The 15419-nt window shown below is 56.0% G+C and overlaps 1 protein-coding gene across 3 annotated transcripts; it reads right to left on the bottom strand.

The window, feature by feature from the left end:
- Nucleotides 1-245: 245 nt before the first annotated feature.
- Nucleotides 246-13694, bottom strand: TNFAIP8L1 (TNF alpha induced protein 8 like 1). 3 transcript variants are annotated; one of them, XM_016934735.4, is made up of 2 exons: nt 12169-12242; nt 246-1338 (listed from the first exon to the last, which is right to left on the bottom strand). In XM_016934735.4, exon 2 carries the CDS (start codon nt 1333-1335, stop codon nt 775-777), a length of 561 nt encoding a protein of 186 aa, XP_016790224.1. In that variant the 5' UTR covers nt 1336-1338; nt 12169-12242; the 3' UTR covers nt 246-774. The 3 variants fall into 3 exon arrangements, with proteins under 3 accessions (XP_016790224.1, XP_001139186.1, XP_524063.2); XM_001139186.7 differs by lacking the exon at nt 12169-12242 and adding an exon at nt 13540-13694 and having other exon boundaries at nt 441-1338; XM_524063.8 differs by lacking the exon at nt 12169-12242 and adding an exon at nt 13010-13242 and having other exon boundaries at nt 441-1338.
- Nucleotides 13695-15419: the final 1725 nt, after the last annotated feature.

The raw sequence follows: 15419 nt of genomic DNA, 5'->3' as shown, positions 1-15419 counted from the left end.
CCGAGTAGCTGGGACTACAGGCATGTGCCACCATGCCCAGCTAATTTTTTGTATTTTCAGTAGAGATGGGGTTTCACCGTGTTAGCCAGGATGGTCTCGATCTCCTGACCTCGTGATCCGCCCGCCTCAGCCTCTCAAAGTGCTGGGATTACAGGCGTGAGCCACCGCGCCCTGCCCCAGGCCCCCTTTTTTTAAGGACCCCAGTCCTTGATTTGGGGCCCACCCTACTCCAAGATGAGATCATCTGAACTAATTCCATCTGTAATGATCCTATTTCCAAATCAGATCATCTTCTGAGGTCCTGGGGGTTAGGACTTGAGTTTATGGATGGGGGGGTGCCGCGACTTGCCCCCTAACAAACACTTCCCTTCCCCCAGTTCACCATGTGAACCCCTAGTCCTTGTGCGAGGGGATGAAAATCCCAGGCGACATGATCCAAGTGGGAGGCAGCAGCTTTTGGCTTTTACATCAAGCGACCCAGGGGTCGGCGTGGCCCAGAAAGTACAAACGGGTGAAAGGTGGTCCCCAGAGTAGGGCCCCAAATTCCTCTCCCCATTGGGCGGGGGCCAGGAGGAGAGGTGACATTGGTGTTTGAAACAGCTGCTACAGATGCCTCAGCATCCTCTCAAAGGAGACAGGTCACCCATCTGTCTAGGGGAGTTTGGCCGGAGTCCGATTGGGAGAAAAGAGGTGGAAAAAAACCCACAAACCCCACCCGCGCCCAGCAGGAGAGCCCCAAAAGGCGCGAGGGGCACGGTCGGGCGGCCCCGGGGTTCAGAGGCTGCCCTCGTCCAGCATCCGGCCCAGGCCCTCGCAGATCCTGCGCAGGTGGGAGCGGTAGGGCTCGGCGGGGCCGTAGAGCGCAGCCAGGAAGTCGCAGTCGGCTAGGTGGCCGAACACGTGGTTGATGCGGCCGTGGGACTTGGCGGTCAGGTGGGGACCCACGGCCTGGTGCAGCAGGTCGCGGCACTCGAGCAGCCCGGCGGCCAGCACGCGCCGGTCGAAGGTGAAGTCCACCTGGTGGAAGCTGACGGCCGTCATGGCCAGGCAGCGCGCCCGGTGGCGGAAGCGCCGCAGCAGCGCCAGCTCCTCACCGCCCAGCTGGTCCCCACGCAGCAGCAGTCCCAGCTTCAGGGCCACCTTGACCAGGTTCTTGAGCATCTTCTGGGCCTCCTTGCGGCTGCGCGTGAACTCCCTGGTGGCGCGGTACAGCTCATCCAGCACCTCACTGCTGGTGTCATCCACCAGCACGGCCACCACTGCCTTGGACGCCATCTTACTCAGGAGCTTCTTCTGCGCCTGCAGAGCCAGGCTCTTGGTGCTGAAGGTGTCCATGGCCTGCAGGGGACACAGACCAGCCCTCAGTTTTGCACGTTGGGGCACTCCTCACACAGAAGAGGTAACACCACCACAGACCCCAGAGGGCCTAATGGAATCTGTTTCTTTAAAAAGTGTCATGCCGGACGCAGTGGCTCACGCCTGTAATCCCAGCAATTTGGGAGGCCTAGGCAGGCGGATCGCCTGAGATTGAGGTCAGGAGTTCGAGACCAGCCTGGCAAACATGGTGAAACCCATGTTTCTCTCTACTAAAAATACAAAAATTAGCCAGGCTTGGTGGTGGGTGCCCACAATCCCCGCTACTTGGGAGGCTGAGGCAGGAGAATCCCTTGAACCCGGGAGGCGGAGGTTGCAGTGAGCTAAGACCATGCCACCGCACTGCAGCCTATAATTCAAGCCTGTGGTTCATGCCTGTGGTCCCAGTGCTCTGGGAGGTTGAGGCAGGAGAATTGCGAGGCCAGGAGTTTGAGACCAGCCTGGGCAACATAACAAGACCCTACCTCTAAAAAAAAAATCAAAAATTTTATTTTTTATTTATTATTATGATGATTATTATAAACAAACAGAGAAGGCCCTTCTAAACCCCACTATCTGTAGGGCCTGATGCCAGCCCTCAAACCCATCATATCCTTGCTATGAGCTGAGAAGGGGCTCAAGGTGATTGTTACAGGGGGTTCCGTTCCATCCCCCTAGGTCCAGCTCAACACTCCTCACCCTCACCCCACAGCTCCATGAGGTGGGGTTCCAAGTGAGCCCCAGACCCGGGGCTGTTCAGGGTGGAGGAGCCCCATTACTATGGCAGTGCCTGCAGTCCCACTGCCCCCGCAGGGTTGGTTTATTTATTATTTATTTATTTTATTATTATTATTACTATTTTTTGAGATGGAATCTCCCTCTGTTGCCCAGGCTGGAGTGTGGTGGCGCGATCTCGGCTCACTGCAAGCTCTGCCTCCTGGGTTCACGCCATTCTCCTGCCTCAGCCTCCGGAGTAGCTGGGACTACAGGCACCCACCACCACACCTGGCCCCCGACAGGGTTTATAACAGGCATGTCCAAGGCCTTCAGCCCCGAGTGAGCCAGGGGGTGATGGGTTCACAGGGGGCCATTTGTGGGGTTTCTGGGAAGGCATGGCTCCGATGATTCCTCCAACAGGGAAACATTGACTTGGACAGCCCCCGTCCAGGCTGGGACAGGGGAGGTGGCCAAGGTGAGAGCCTGGCCAGCTCTCGAGGCATAAGGGCCAGGCCTCTCACTGCAGAACCATCCCCCTGTCCCTGTCTGCTCCTTTTCTCTGTCCACCCTGCCCTGTAGCCTGCCCAGTTTCCCCAGCCCTGGAGCTTCCCCCTCCACCCACCTCCTTCCTGCAGCTCCGGAATTCTTCCTAAATCTCAGAGTAGGGCATAGCCCTTACCTGCTGAGAACCAGCTGACAGCTCCTCAAAGCTCCCAGGACCGAGCTCCACACCTCACTTGGAGCCCTGACTCTTCCCTGTGGACCTCAATACCCTAAGGCCCCATCTCCTCCCTGGTGAACTCCTATACACCCCCCAAAGCCTGGCCCCCAAGCCCCTGCCTCTTCCCTGGTAAACTATACATCCCCATCACTTTGGCCCCCAAGTCTCTGCCTCCTCTGAGCCGCAGGTTCCCCAGGCATCCCCATTGCTCCTCTGCTCCCCAGCTCTGCACCCCAACGGGTCTGCCTCACCCCAGGCCGCAGGGGAGGTCATAGGCCCAATTCCTTATCCACGGTGTCCCTGCAGACTCCAGAAACATCTGCTGAATGAAGAGGGGAGTGTGGAAGAACTGGGGGAGGAGGGAGGGCCTGAGACCCGCCCCCGGTCTCTCTCACTGCCCCAGGCCCTGCTCAGCCTCCACTCCCACCCCAGCGCCAGGCTGCCAGCCTTGGAATGCCATGTAGGCACCCACCTACCCCAGGAGCCCCCACAAAGCCGGTCTTTGTGTGAGTTCAGACTCCGGGAGAAGTTCCAAACCCTCGGCCGCCCTCTGAGGTCAGGGCAGGCACGGGAATTACTGGATGGGCCGCCCCTGCCCTCTGACCTCGGTCACCAGACCCTGGCTCTGCACAGGCCTAGGCCAGAAGAGGGGTGCTGTTGACTCAGTGCCACGTGGCAGACCCTGAGTCAGCGATGTGTGCCCACTTTGTCATCGCCACCATGTACTAGGCAGGTTGCCTGTTTTGCAGAAGAGACCACAAAGGCTCAGAGAGGCTGAGCCACTTCCCCAAGACCACACAGCAATACAGTAACCACTGGCTCTCAACGCCCTTGAACCCCAACTCCCTGTGCCTTCCCCACCTAACGCCCTCAACTGGCCGTGAGTCTTAGAGGGCAACCCTGATATTTAGGGCCTGCTCCCAGCTCTGGCCTCTGCAGCAAGCAACTTAACAATGTGCCTCAGTTTCCCCATCTGAAATATGGGGAAGATCGGAACGAACTTTGTCCTGGGGCAGAAGCTTGTGACCAAACCGCAATGCCCCCTAAGCTGTGAGCTTCCTCTGGACGAGAGGCTGCAACCACTGCCTGGAATTCCGCCCTTCCGTGCCCACCTCAGCTCTGTGAACTTGCAGACCTAGTTCTATCTCAGTGAGATTCCCTGTGCAAAAAAAAAAAAGCTGGCCGGGCGCGGTGGCTCACACCTGTAATCCCAGCACTTTCGGAAGCCGAGGCGGGAGGATCACTTGAGGTCAGGAGTTCGAGTCCAGCCTGGGCAACATGGTGAAACCCCGTCTCTACTAAAAATACAAAAATTAGCTGGGCATGGTGGTGGGCACCTGTAGTCCCAGCTACTTTGGGGGCTGAGACAGGAGAATCGCTCGAACCCAGGAGGCGTAGGTTGCAGTCAGCTGAGATCACACCACTGGACTCCAGCCTGGGCAACAAGAGCAAAACTCAATCTCAAAAAAAAAAAAAAAAAAGGATGTTTGCAGATTCTAAGAGGAAACTCCCGAACCCCTGGGTCCAGCCTCCCCAGTTCATAGATGAATAAACCGAGGGGACTCGAAAAGGAAAAGGCCTTTCTCTGCATCTGGGGATGAGGCCCCTGGACCCCATCGGCCCTGGAGCCCACATCTTTCTGCCCATCTCGGGAGCTGCGTGACCCCAGGCAGGGCTGTGCCCCTCGCTGGGCCTTGACTTTCCCATCTGTGAGTCCTGAGGCTGAAGAAGTTGATTCCGGAGGGGAGTCAGGCCTGTTTACAGATTCAGGAAGGGCCTGGGCTCCCAAGAGCAACCCCCGTCCCCTGCAAGGCCAACAGGAAGAGGGATGGGGGGCAAGCAGCTGTGGCCTCCCTTCCTGGCCCCCACACTCCTAAGACGGCTGGGGCAGCCCCGGGACCTGCTGACACCTGGGGCGGCCCAGCTGCCTGGCCTTCCCCTTCCTCCTCCCTGACCCATTGTTCTGCCAGAAACGCTCCCATCCAGGCAGCCAGACAGGAGGATGACTGCTCTCCCAGGGGAACAGGCCGAGGACCAAAATAAACCTGGGTCTTCCTTCCTGCAGGAGGCGGTGTAGCTGCCGCATCAGCCCTTACAGGGCAGGGGCCTTCCTAGGGACTGCCTGGGGCCTAGGGGCATCGCCCTCCAAATGCCAGGGCACCCCGCCATCGTCACAAACACACACAGCCTGCTACAGCTTCTGGGATTCAGGTGTTAACACCCATTCAGTGGCTCAACGAGCATTTATGGAGCACCAGTTGTCCTGGGGCAGAAGCTTGTAACCAAACCCCAGTGTCCTGAGCCAGCGACCTGTGCCTATTCGTCATTCCCACCTGGTACTGGCCAGGTTGCCTGCTTTGCAGAAGAGACCACAGAGGCACTGGGGATACAGCAGGCATCAAAACAGATCCCATCCCTGCCTTGCTAAGGCCCTGGCTTTCTAGACCCCAAGCTGCCTCCTCATTACAAAATCATCTGGGCCAGGCGAGGTGGCTCACACCTGTAATCCCAACACTTTAAGACGCCAAGGCAGGAGGATTGCTTGAACTGGGAAGTTCAAGACCAGCCTGGGCAACATAGCGAGATCCCATCTCTACAAAAAAAAAATTTTTTTTAATTAGCCGGGCATGGTGGCACGGGTCTGTGGTCCCAGGTACTCAGGAGGCTGAGAGGGGGAGAATCGCTTGAGCCCAGGAGGTCAAGGCTGCAGTGAGCTAGGATCACACCACTGCACTCCAGCCTGAGCAACAGAGCAAAACCTTGTCTCAAAAGGAAAAAAAAAAAAAAAAGCCAGGTGCACTGACTCACACCTGTAATCCCAGCACTTTGGGAAGCTGAGGTGGGCAGATCACCTGAGGTGAAGGGTTGAGATCAGCCTGGCCAACATGGTGAAACCTTATCTCTACTAAAAATACAAAAAAAATTAGCTGGGCATGGTGGCAGGCACCTGTAATCCCAGCTACTCTGGAGGCTGAGGCAGGAGGATCATTTGAACCTGGGAGGTGGAGGTTGCAGTGACAGTGAGCCGAGGTCTCCAGCCTGGGTGATAGAGCGAGACTCCATCACAAAAAAACAAAACAAAACAAAAAAACCCAGTCCGACGGCTCCTCAGACATCTAAACACACAGTTACCATAGGACCCAGCAATTCCACTTTGGGGGATCTACCCAAGAGAAACGCAAGCATACACCACGCAAACACTTGTTTTGCACGTCACAGTTTACAGCAGCGTGACCCAGGGTAGCCTGCAAGTGGAAGCAACTCAAATGTCCATATGTCCATTAATGGGTGAATGAATAAACAAAATGAGATCGGTCCAAACAATAGAATGTTCTCTAGCCATAAAAGGAACGAGGCTCACACACAAGCTCCAGCGTGGATGCACCTTGAGGACATCATTCCCAGTGACAGAAGCCAGACACACAAGGCCACACAGTGTGTGATCCCACTTCTATGAAATGTTCAGGAAGGGCCGGGCACCGGCTCACGCCTGCAATCCCAGCACTTTCGGAGGCCGAGGCGGGCGGATCACAAGGTCAGGAGATCGAGACCATCCTGGCTAACACGGTGAAACCCCGTCTCTACTAAAAATACAAAAAATTAGCGGGGCGCGGTGGCAGGCACCTGTAATCCTGGCTACTCGGGAGGCTGAGGCAGGAGAATGGCATGAACCCGGGAAGCGGAGCTTGCAGTGAGCCAAGATCGCGTCACTGTACTCCAGCCTGGGTGACAGAGCGAGACTCCATCTCAAAAAAAAAAAAATGTTCAGGAGAGGCCTGTCCACAAGGGCAGAAAGCGGATTCGCGGGTGCTGGAAACTGGAAGAGGGGAAAATGGAAAGCGATTGCTAAATTGGGAACCAGGTTTTTTTGGGGTGAGTGGTAATGGAATGTTCTGGAATTAGAGATTCCAGAAATTTATGATGGTCACATAACTTTCTGGTTATAAATTGTACACTTTAAAACAATGATTGGCCAGATGCGGTGGCTCATAACTGTAATCCCAGCAGTTTGGGAGGCAGAGGGAGGAGGATCAATTGAGGCCAGGAGTTCAAGACTAGCCTGGCCAACATAGTGAGACCCGGACTCAACTGAAAAAAAAAAAAAAAGTCGGCCGGGCGTGGTGGCGAGCACCTGTAATTCCAGCTACTCGGGAGACTGAGGCAGAAGAACCGCTTGAACCTGGGAGGTGGAGGTTGCAGGGAGTCGAGATTGTTCCACTGCACTCCAGCCTGGGTGCAAAAACTGTTCCCCTGCTGGAAGGAGGAGGTGCCGGTAACCAATAAATAGAAACAAACAAGTTAATTTCAGGAAGAGAGATATGGGCCACGGGGGTGGGGGATGAAGTTCAGGGTAACCAGGAGGGCCTCTCTAGGGAGAGGCTGGGCCGGTTGAACTGGGCCTGCAATGACAGGGTCTGCGGGAAGATGCTCCAGGCAAAGGGCACAGCCTGTGCAAAGGCCCTGGGGCAGGGCTGTGTCACGCTTGTTACAGGAACAGCCAGGAGGCCTCAGCCCTGTCCACAGCCTCTGTCCAGGTCTGTCCACAGCTCTGAGGTCTCCCTGCTGTGACCCTTGGCAGGCCCCATGCACGGGGGCAGCTCTCCCATCTGCAAAATGGGTGACCAGGCACCAACTCCCTGGCTCCCTTGACTCTTCCCCTGCTCCCTATATTCCTTTTTTTTTTTTTTTTTTGAGACGGATCCTCCTGCCTCAGCCTCCCAAAGTGCTGGGACTACAGGTGTGAGCTACCACCCCTGGCTTAAATGTACTTTATTTAACTATAAGTTTATGTATGTATGTATGTTTGTATGTATTTTGAGATGGAGTCTTGCTCTGTCTCCCAGGCTGGAGTGCAGTGGCCAAATCTCAGCTCACTGCAACCTCTGCCTCCCGGATTCCAGCGATTCTCCTGCCTCAGCCTCAGCCTCCCAAGTAGCTAGGACTACAGGTGCGTGCCACCACACCCAGCTGGTGTATTTGCATTTGTACAAAAATACAAATTTGTGTATTTTTAGTAGAGACGGGGTTTGGCCATGTCGGCCAGGCTGGTCTCTAACTCCCGGCCTCAAGTGATCTACTCACCTCGGCCTCCCAAACTGCTGGGATTACAGGTGGGAGCCACCACGCCCAGCCTTAACTATAAGTTTATATTCTCCCACGTTAAATAATGGCTGCGTTTAACTACCAGATGGCAAAATTCCTGAAAACACAGGAGGTGGCTCTGGTGAGCTGGCTGCAATTATGTCACAAGTCCCTGCCATCCCCACCCCTGTCCCATGAATTCTTCATGCACCTCACAGAGTGTCAATAATTGATGGATCTGCTCCGCAGGTCCACGCCAGCTGCTCCATCTGTCTTGTCTCAGCCCCGGCTGCACTCCGGGGGCCCAGGGGGGGCCTCAGGCCTCTTCCCGCCGAGGCCAGTGATCCCAGGCCTCATCCCACCAACTCCCAGGGTCCCACTGCACCAAGCCCTTTAAGACCCATGACTCACAGGCTGGGCGTGGTGGCTCATGCCTGTAATCCCAGCACTTTGGGAGGCCGAGGCGGGCAGATCACCTTAGGTCGGGAGTCCAAGACCAGCCTGGCCAACATGGTGAAACCCCATCTCTACTAAAAATACAAAAATTAGCCGTGTGTGGCACACGCCTGTAATCCCAGCTACTCGGGAGGCTGCGTCACGAGACTCGCATGAACCTGGGGGGCGGAGGTTGCAGTGAGCTCCACTTCATTCCAGCCTGAGAAACAGAGTGAGACTCTATCTCAAAAAAAAAAAAAAAAAAAAATCCATGACTCAGGACTTGCAAGCCGGTGTCCATTTTATTTTTATTTATTCGTTTTTTTTTAAGACAAGGTCTTACTCTGTTGCCCAGGCTGGAGTGCAGTGATACCATTATAGCTCACTATAGCCTCGACCTCCTGGGCTCAAGTGATCCTCCCACCTCAGCCTCCTGAGTAGCTGGGACTACAGGTATGTGCCACCATGCCTGGTTAATTTTTTTTTTTTTTTGGTAGACATGGCGTCTTGCTATGTTGCCCAGGCTAGTCTCGAACTCCTGGGCTCAAGTGATCCTCCCGCCTTGACCTCCCAAAGTGCTGGGATTGCAGGCGTGAGCTGCCACACTTGGCCAGTGTCCATTTTATTTTATTTTTATTTTATTTTTTTGAGACAGAGTTTCACTCTTGTTGCCCAGGCTGGAGTGCAATGGCGTGATCTCAGCTCACTGCAACCTCTGCCTCCTGGGTTCAAGTGATTCTCCTGCCTCAGCCTCCCAAGTAGCTGGGATTACAGGCATGTGCCACCACGCCCGGTTAATTTTGTATTTTTAGTAGAGACGGGGTTTCTCCAAGTTGGTCAGGCTGGTCTCGAATTCCTGACCTCAGGTGATCCACCCGCCTCGGCCACCCAAAGTGCTGGGATTACAGGCATAAGCCACCGTGAACGGCCAATTTTATTTTTTATTTATTTTTTGAGATGGAGTCCCGCTCTGTTGCGCGATCTCAGCCCACTGCAACCTCCACCTCTCTGGTTCAAGCAATTCTCCTGCCTCAGCCTCCCAAATAGCTGGGATTACAGGCACCTGCCACCATGCCTGGCTAAGTTTTGTATTTTTAGTAGAGATGGGGTTTTGCCATGTTGGCCAGGCTGGTCTCCTCCTGGGCTCAAGCTATCCTCCTGCCTCGGCCTCCCAAAATGCTAGGATTACAGGCATGAGCCGCCATACTTCGCCAGTGTCCATTTTAGTTATGGCAAAAGAGAGAGGGGAATCTGTTGGCCCAAGTTGGGGGTGACATCAGTTGTTCTCAAACTGGGTTCCCCAGAACCCTCAGGACCACCCATGGATGGGCAGGGGCCAGCTGCCTGCTGGGTTGTGGTGGGGAGCCTGGACACTTTCCACTGTGGCCAGATTTCCACTGGAGAAAGGGTTCGAGGGCCAAACATGAATTATCAGGTACCCACAGCCCATGATTCTGCAGAGGAGGGGACAGGCTTGCCTCAGCCCAAGCAATAAATTATTAGAGTGCAGAGAAGCCTAGGATCACCTGGCAGGAGGTGCATCCAGCCCCTAAATGTGTCCCAATGCAACCCACTTTTTTTTTTTTTGAGACAGAGTCTCACTCTGTTGCCCAGGCTGGAGTGCAGCGGCGTGATCTCGGCTCACTGCAACCTCCGCCTCCTGGGTTCAGGTGATTCTCCTGCCTCAGCTTCCTGAGTAGCTGGTATTACAGGCACGTGCCACCATGCCTGGGTAATTTTTGTATTTTTAGTAGAGATGGGGTTTCACCATGTTGGTCAGGCTGGTCTCCAACTCCTGACCTCAGGTGATCCACCTGCCTCAGCCTCCCAAAGTGCTGGGATTACATGAGCCACCCTGCCTGGCCTAACGCAACCCACTTCTTATCTCCCCCACAGCCTCCATCCTGGTCCCCTCGTCCCTCAGCACCACCTATCCCCATGCCCCCCATCTGTCCTCCCTGTAGCAGCCAACAGGTGCCTGTGAGTACCTGACTCAGGTTCCATCCTTCCCCTGCCCACCACCCTCCATGGCTCCCACCTCCCTTGGGGTCAAAGCCAAGTATTCCTGGCAGCCCATAAGATCCTGCGCACCCTGCCCTGTCCCCTCCCTGCCCTCCCCTCCTCCCTCTCTCCTCCTCCTCACTGCTCCAGCCTCACGGGCCTCCTTGCTGCTCCTCCACCATGCCAGGCGCCATCTTGCCCCAGGGCCTTTACACAACCTGTGCCCTCTGCCTGAGCTGCTCTTCCCCCAGGTCTCCACATGGCTGTTTCTTTCTTGTCATCCAGGTCTGGGTTTACATGGCCCCTCCTCAGGAAGCCCTCCCAGATCCCCCATCTATTTTATTTATTTTATGTGTATATTTTTAATTTTTTTTTTTTTGAGATGGAGTCTCACACTCTGTCAACCCAGGCTGGAGTGCAGTGGTGCAATCTCGGCTCACTGCAACCTCTGCCTCTTGGGTTTAAGTGTTTCTCCTGCCTCAGCCTCCTGAGTAGCTGGATTACAGGCACCTACCACCACGCCCGCCTCATTTTTGTATTTTTAGTAGAGACAGGGTTTTGCCCTCTTGGCCAGTCTGGTCTCGAATTCCTGACCTCAGGTGATCTGGCCACCTCAGCCTCCCAAAGTGCTGGGATTACAGGCGTGAGCCACGGCGCCCAGCCAATTCTCTTCTTTTTCTTTGAGACAGGGTCTCACTCCTGTCGCCCAGGCTGAAGTGCAATGGCATGATCTCGGCTCACTGCAGCCTCAACCTCCCTGGGCTCAGGTGATCCTCCCACCTCAGCCTCCAGAGTGGCTGGGACTACAGGCCTGCGACACCACACCTGGCTAATTTTTTTTTCTTTGTTTTAAGTAGAGACAGGGTTTCACCATGTTGCCAAGGCTGGGAAATTCTCTAGATGGACTGCAAGTTTTTGGTTATAAGGAAACTGAGTCAGAGAGGGTCAGGAGCTTGCCTGTTTATAAAGCAGTGATGTGGCAGAATCAGAATTTGAACCCAGCCTTTAACCTAGTGCAATCCTTTCCTCATCCTAGTCAATGGCACATTTGGGGTTCAAGTCTCCTCTCTCCCAGAGCCCACCCCAGAGGGGAAGGATCGAAGCCTTAGGAAGCTTCTAGAAGTACTGTGTCCTGTAATCCCCTCCTCGGGCTTTTAACAATATCTTGCTGAATCTCCCCCACCCCTCAAAGCACCCTCCCTCCCCCCAGTTATCTCAGCCCCACAAGAAAAAGGAGATGACCAGCCCCATTGGACAGATGGGGAAACTGAGGCCTAGAAGCTGGGGATTTACAAGATCCCAAGAACTCTGCCAGAGGTCCCTGCGTCAAAGCTCGAGCAGGTGTGATTCCAGGGAGGTCATCTGCTGAGGGGTGTCGGGAGATGCTGGGAAGGGGCAGGCATGCTGTGGAACTGGACCGTTCCTGCCTCTCGCTCTGCCTCCTTGCCCCCCTCCCCGTCTGTAACACCTGAGCTGTACCTGGGCAAGTGTGAGTCATTTTTTAGCGTTGACTTCTCTCTGGGAGGAGTGTTTCCCTGTCAATGGCTGGAGTTTTGTCCTCAAGGCACCCTTTCGTGGCCCCATTGGACAGACAGGGACACTGAGGCCTCCGGAACCCACCATACTGAATTGTCAAGCAATCAAAAGACCCCTCGCCCACCTGGGCTGACCCCTGGGGGAACGGGGATGAGGAAACTGAGGCTCTGGGGGCACCTGACCGTCGGTCCAAGGCCACACAGTGGGAGGGGCCATACCGCGGGACCTCAGACCTGCACCCGTCTGCAGAGCCGCCCCACCACTGGAGCAGGGTTCAAGTGCCCCCCTGGCCCCATATTCCCTGCAGGGGTCCAGACACTCACCCACCACCTGTATCCCAGGCTGCTCCAGCCTCTGGCCAGTGCCCGATTCACCCAGGTGTTTGTGTGGCTGGAGACAGCCCTTTGTTCACCGTTTCCATAGGTACAGCGTCCCTGAGCGGCCCCTCCTCTGCCCCTCCCAGCCCTTGCCTGTGCAGGTCCTGGGCCCGGCCCATCCAGGGAGCTTGTTATGTTTCAAAGCTGGCGCCCTTGGACCTGCCGTAGTGGCAGAGGGCACAGCCCATGCAAAGGCCCTGAGACAGGACCTCGCCTGGGGTGTTGGAGAAACAGGAGGAGGCCAGTGTGACTGGGGCAGAGCCACAGCGAGAGTCAGGCGGGTTATGAGCAGGGTCTGTATTCCTGCATCTGATCCCCCAGCAGCCCTCAACTCGGGGAGTTATGACCCACTCCTGTTTTACAGATGAGGAAACTGAGGCTCCGCAGAATTGAAAAACTGGTTCAAGATATCATGCGGGTGGCAGAGCTCAAATCTAGATTGGTCCAAGCTCCGCCACCACTGGGCTGGCCCCGCTGGAGCCTCCCAAGGCGTTCATCGCCTCCAGCTGAGCTGGGACTGGCTCAGGAAATAAACTCTGGCGGCCTGTTTACACCTGGGGCTGCTCCTCCACCAGCCCTTCCCCCCTCCATAGAGAAGGTGCTGGGAAATGTGAGGATGCAGAGAAAACAGATTCTGTCCTGCCTCTGTCCCCACTTCCCTGGCCAAACATTGGAAGCATTGGCCTCTTTCTAGGCCTTAGTTTCCCATCCCAGGAAATGGGCCTAGTTCGACTTCACAGAAAAGGCCAGGAGGCGGCAGATGTCCTTCAGATCACCTGCCAATTACCTTAGCAGCGACGGTCCCAGTTCACAGCTGGCAAAACTGAGGCCAAGTCCCCACAGGCCACTTGGGAGCTCATTAGGGGCCAGTCTGGGTGGGCCCGGGCTGGCCTAGGCCTGGCTCCCCGCCACCGATGCCTGGACCGATGCCTGGTTTAGCTAGAAGCTACAGTCATGCCCACCTCCGCACGGCTGGCCCAGCTGCCCACCCCCTGGAATGCCCTCAGGGTTCTGGAATCTGGCCTGAGCACCTGCGGCCCTACAGTTAAAGGGGGCAGAGTCCACTAGAGTCCACATGGGGGATGGGGGTGCTGGTCCCAGAGCAGAGCCCCACGCCAAGGGGGGCAATTGAGACTCAATCTGTCTCCCCCTAACCTATACAGCGAGAGTGACAGAGAGACAGAGGGAAACTGAGGCAGGAATGTAGACGGACAGGCGGTGGGGTGCAGAAGCATTAAGGGACGGGAGAGACAGAGGGCGGCCAGGTGGCCCCCGAGATGCGCTGAAATGGGGGGCGCCCCGGCACTGCTCGCTCACCTGCTCTCGAAGCAGAGTCCGTACGTCCAACCGTCGGGGGTCCGTCCAGCCGCCTCCGTGGGCCGGGGCCGTTGCCGCGGCGGTGGGAGCAGCGCCGGAGCCGGGGCCGGGGCCGGGGCGGGGCGGGCAGCGCGGCCCCGCCCTCCACTCGCCTCGCCCCTCGGCAGGCCACGCCCTCCACTCGCCCCGCCCGCGCGGAAGGGACCGGAGAGTTGCCAGGCATGGGGGCGGGCCGAGCGCTCCGGATTAGCCAATGACAGGGCGGGCAATGTACGAAAAGGCCAATGGGAGCAGGGCACTGCGACGGGGGGGAAGTGGGGGGAAGGGGCGGAGCCTGGGGGCGGGGTCAGGCGGCTCTGGGGGATTCCTCCGGAATCGCGAAGGGGCCCGGATGCGGGGGCGAGGCCGTCGTGGGGGTGCCGGCCACAGAAAAGGGAAGAGATAAGAGTACGAGACAGACAGAGAACCTGGGGAGGGAGGCACAGAGACACCAACAGGAAGAGACCAGAGAGCCAAAAGGCAAAACAGACCAACCACGTGGTTCTGCACGGGCCCCTTCCTCCTTCTGGGGCTAGTTTACCCACCTGGGTAATAGGAATTTCGGCAGAAGCGTGTTTCTCAAAGTACGGCCTCGGGGAACCCTTCGCGTCAGAAAGATCTGAGAGTCCATTTAAAAATGCAGATTCCAACTAGGTGTGGTGCCTCACGCCTGGAATCCCAGCACTTTGGGAGGCCAAGGCAGGAGGATCCCTTGAGCCCAGGAGTTTGAAACCAGCCTGGGCAACCTAGGGAGACCCTGTCTCTACAAAAAAAAAAAAAAAAAAAAAAAAAAAAAAGAAAGAAAGAAAGAAAAAGAAGAAGATCAAAATAAGTTAAAATTTTAAAAATACAGATTTCTGTGCCACCAGAAGGGATGAATCTAACCCAGGGTTGTGGGGCTATAGATAAATCTTTGGGGTGAGGTGGAGGGCTCCTGGAGACCTCATCAGAGGATCCCCAGGTCCAGCCTCGATTTCCGTAGGAATGAGCCTGCAGGACACACAGGAGCCTCCCGGCTGCGCAGCGCCAGCTGGGGTCCCCCGGGGAGGATGCAGCTGTGAGTCCTGGGAACCAGGCCCTGGAGCTGCTCCCAGGTCCCCTGCAGCACCATTTCCGCCCTGCAGCCCCAACTCTGGGTCCCGGTTGCAGCTAGGGCCTAGGGAGCCCATAGCAACCTCGCTGCTTCTTCCTCCAGGAAGCCAGACAACAAATTGTTGAGGGCCTGTTGTGTGTCCTGACCTGCACACGGGATTCAGGAAGACCGAGGCACAGGCCTCAGGAGGCAAAGGTAAGTTAAATATCTCCTTGGCTGGGCCCGGTGGCTCACCCCTGTAATCCCAGCACTTTGGGAGGCCGAGGTGGACGGATCACCTGAGGTCAGGAGTTTGAGACCAGCCTGGACAACATGGTGGAACCCCGTCTCTACTAAAAATACAAAAATTAGCCGGGTGTGGTGGCACATGCCTGTAATCCCAGCTACTCAGGAGGCTGAGGCAGGGGAATCGCTTGAACTCTGGAGGCAGAGGTTGCAGTGAGCCAAGATCGGGCCACTGCACTCCAGCCGGGGCGACAGAGCAAAATTCCATCTCAAAAAATAAAACATACAAAAAAAAAAATTAGCTGGGCGTGCTGGTGCACGCCTGTAGTCCCAGCTACTCGGGAGGCTGAGGTGCAAGAATTGCTTGAACCCCAGAGGCAGAGATTGCAGTGAGCCGAGATTGCGGCACTGCACTCCAGCCTGGGCTACAAAGCAATAGTCCATCTTAAAAAATAAAAAATAAAGCAAAAATATGAAAAAATTAGCCAGGAGTGGTGGTGCACGCCTGTAGTCCCAGCTACTT

The sequence above is a fragment of the Pan troglodytes genome, chromosome 20 (genome assembly GCF_028858775.2).
Source record: "Pan troglodytes isolate AG18354 chromosome 20, NHGRI_mPanTro3-v2.0_pri, whole genome shotgun sequence".
Lineage (NCBI taxonomy): Eukaryota > Metazoa > Chordata > Mammalia > Primates > Hominidae > Pan > Pan troglodytes.
Note: the sequence above shows the minus strand (reverse complement) of the source record. Positions and strands in the feature narration are given on the sequence as shown.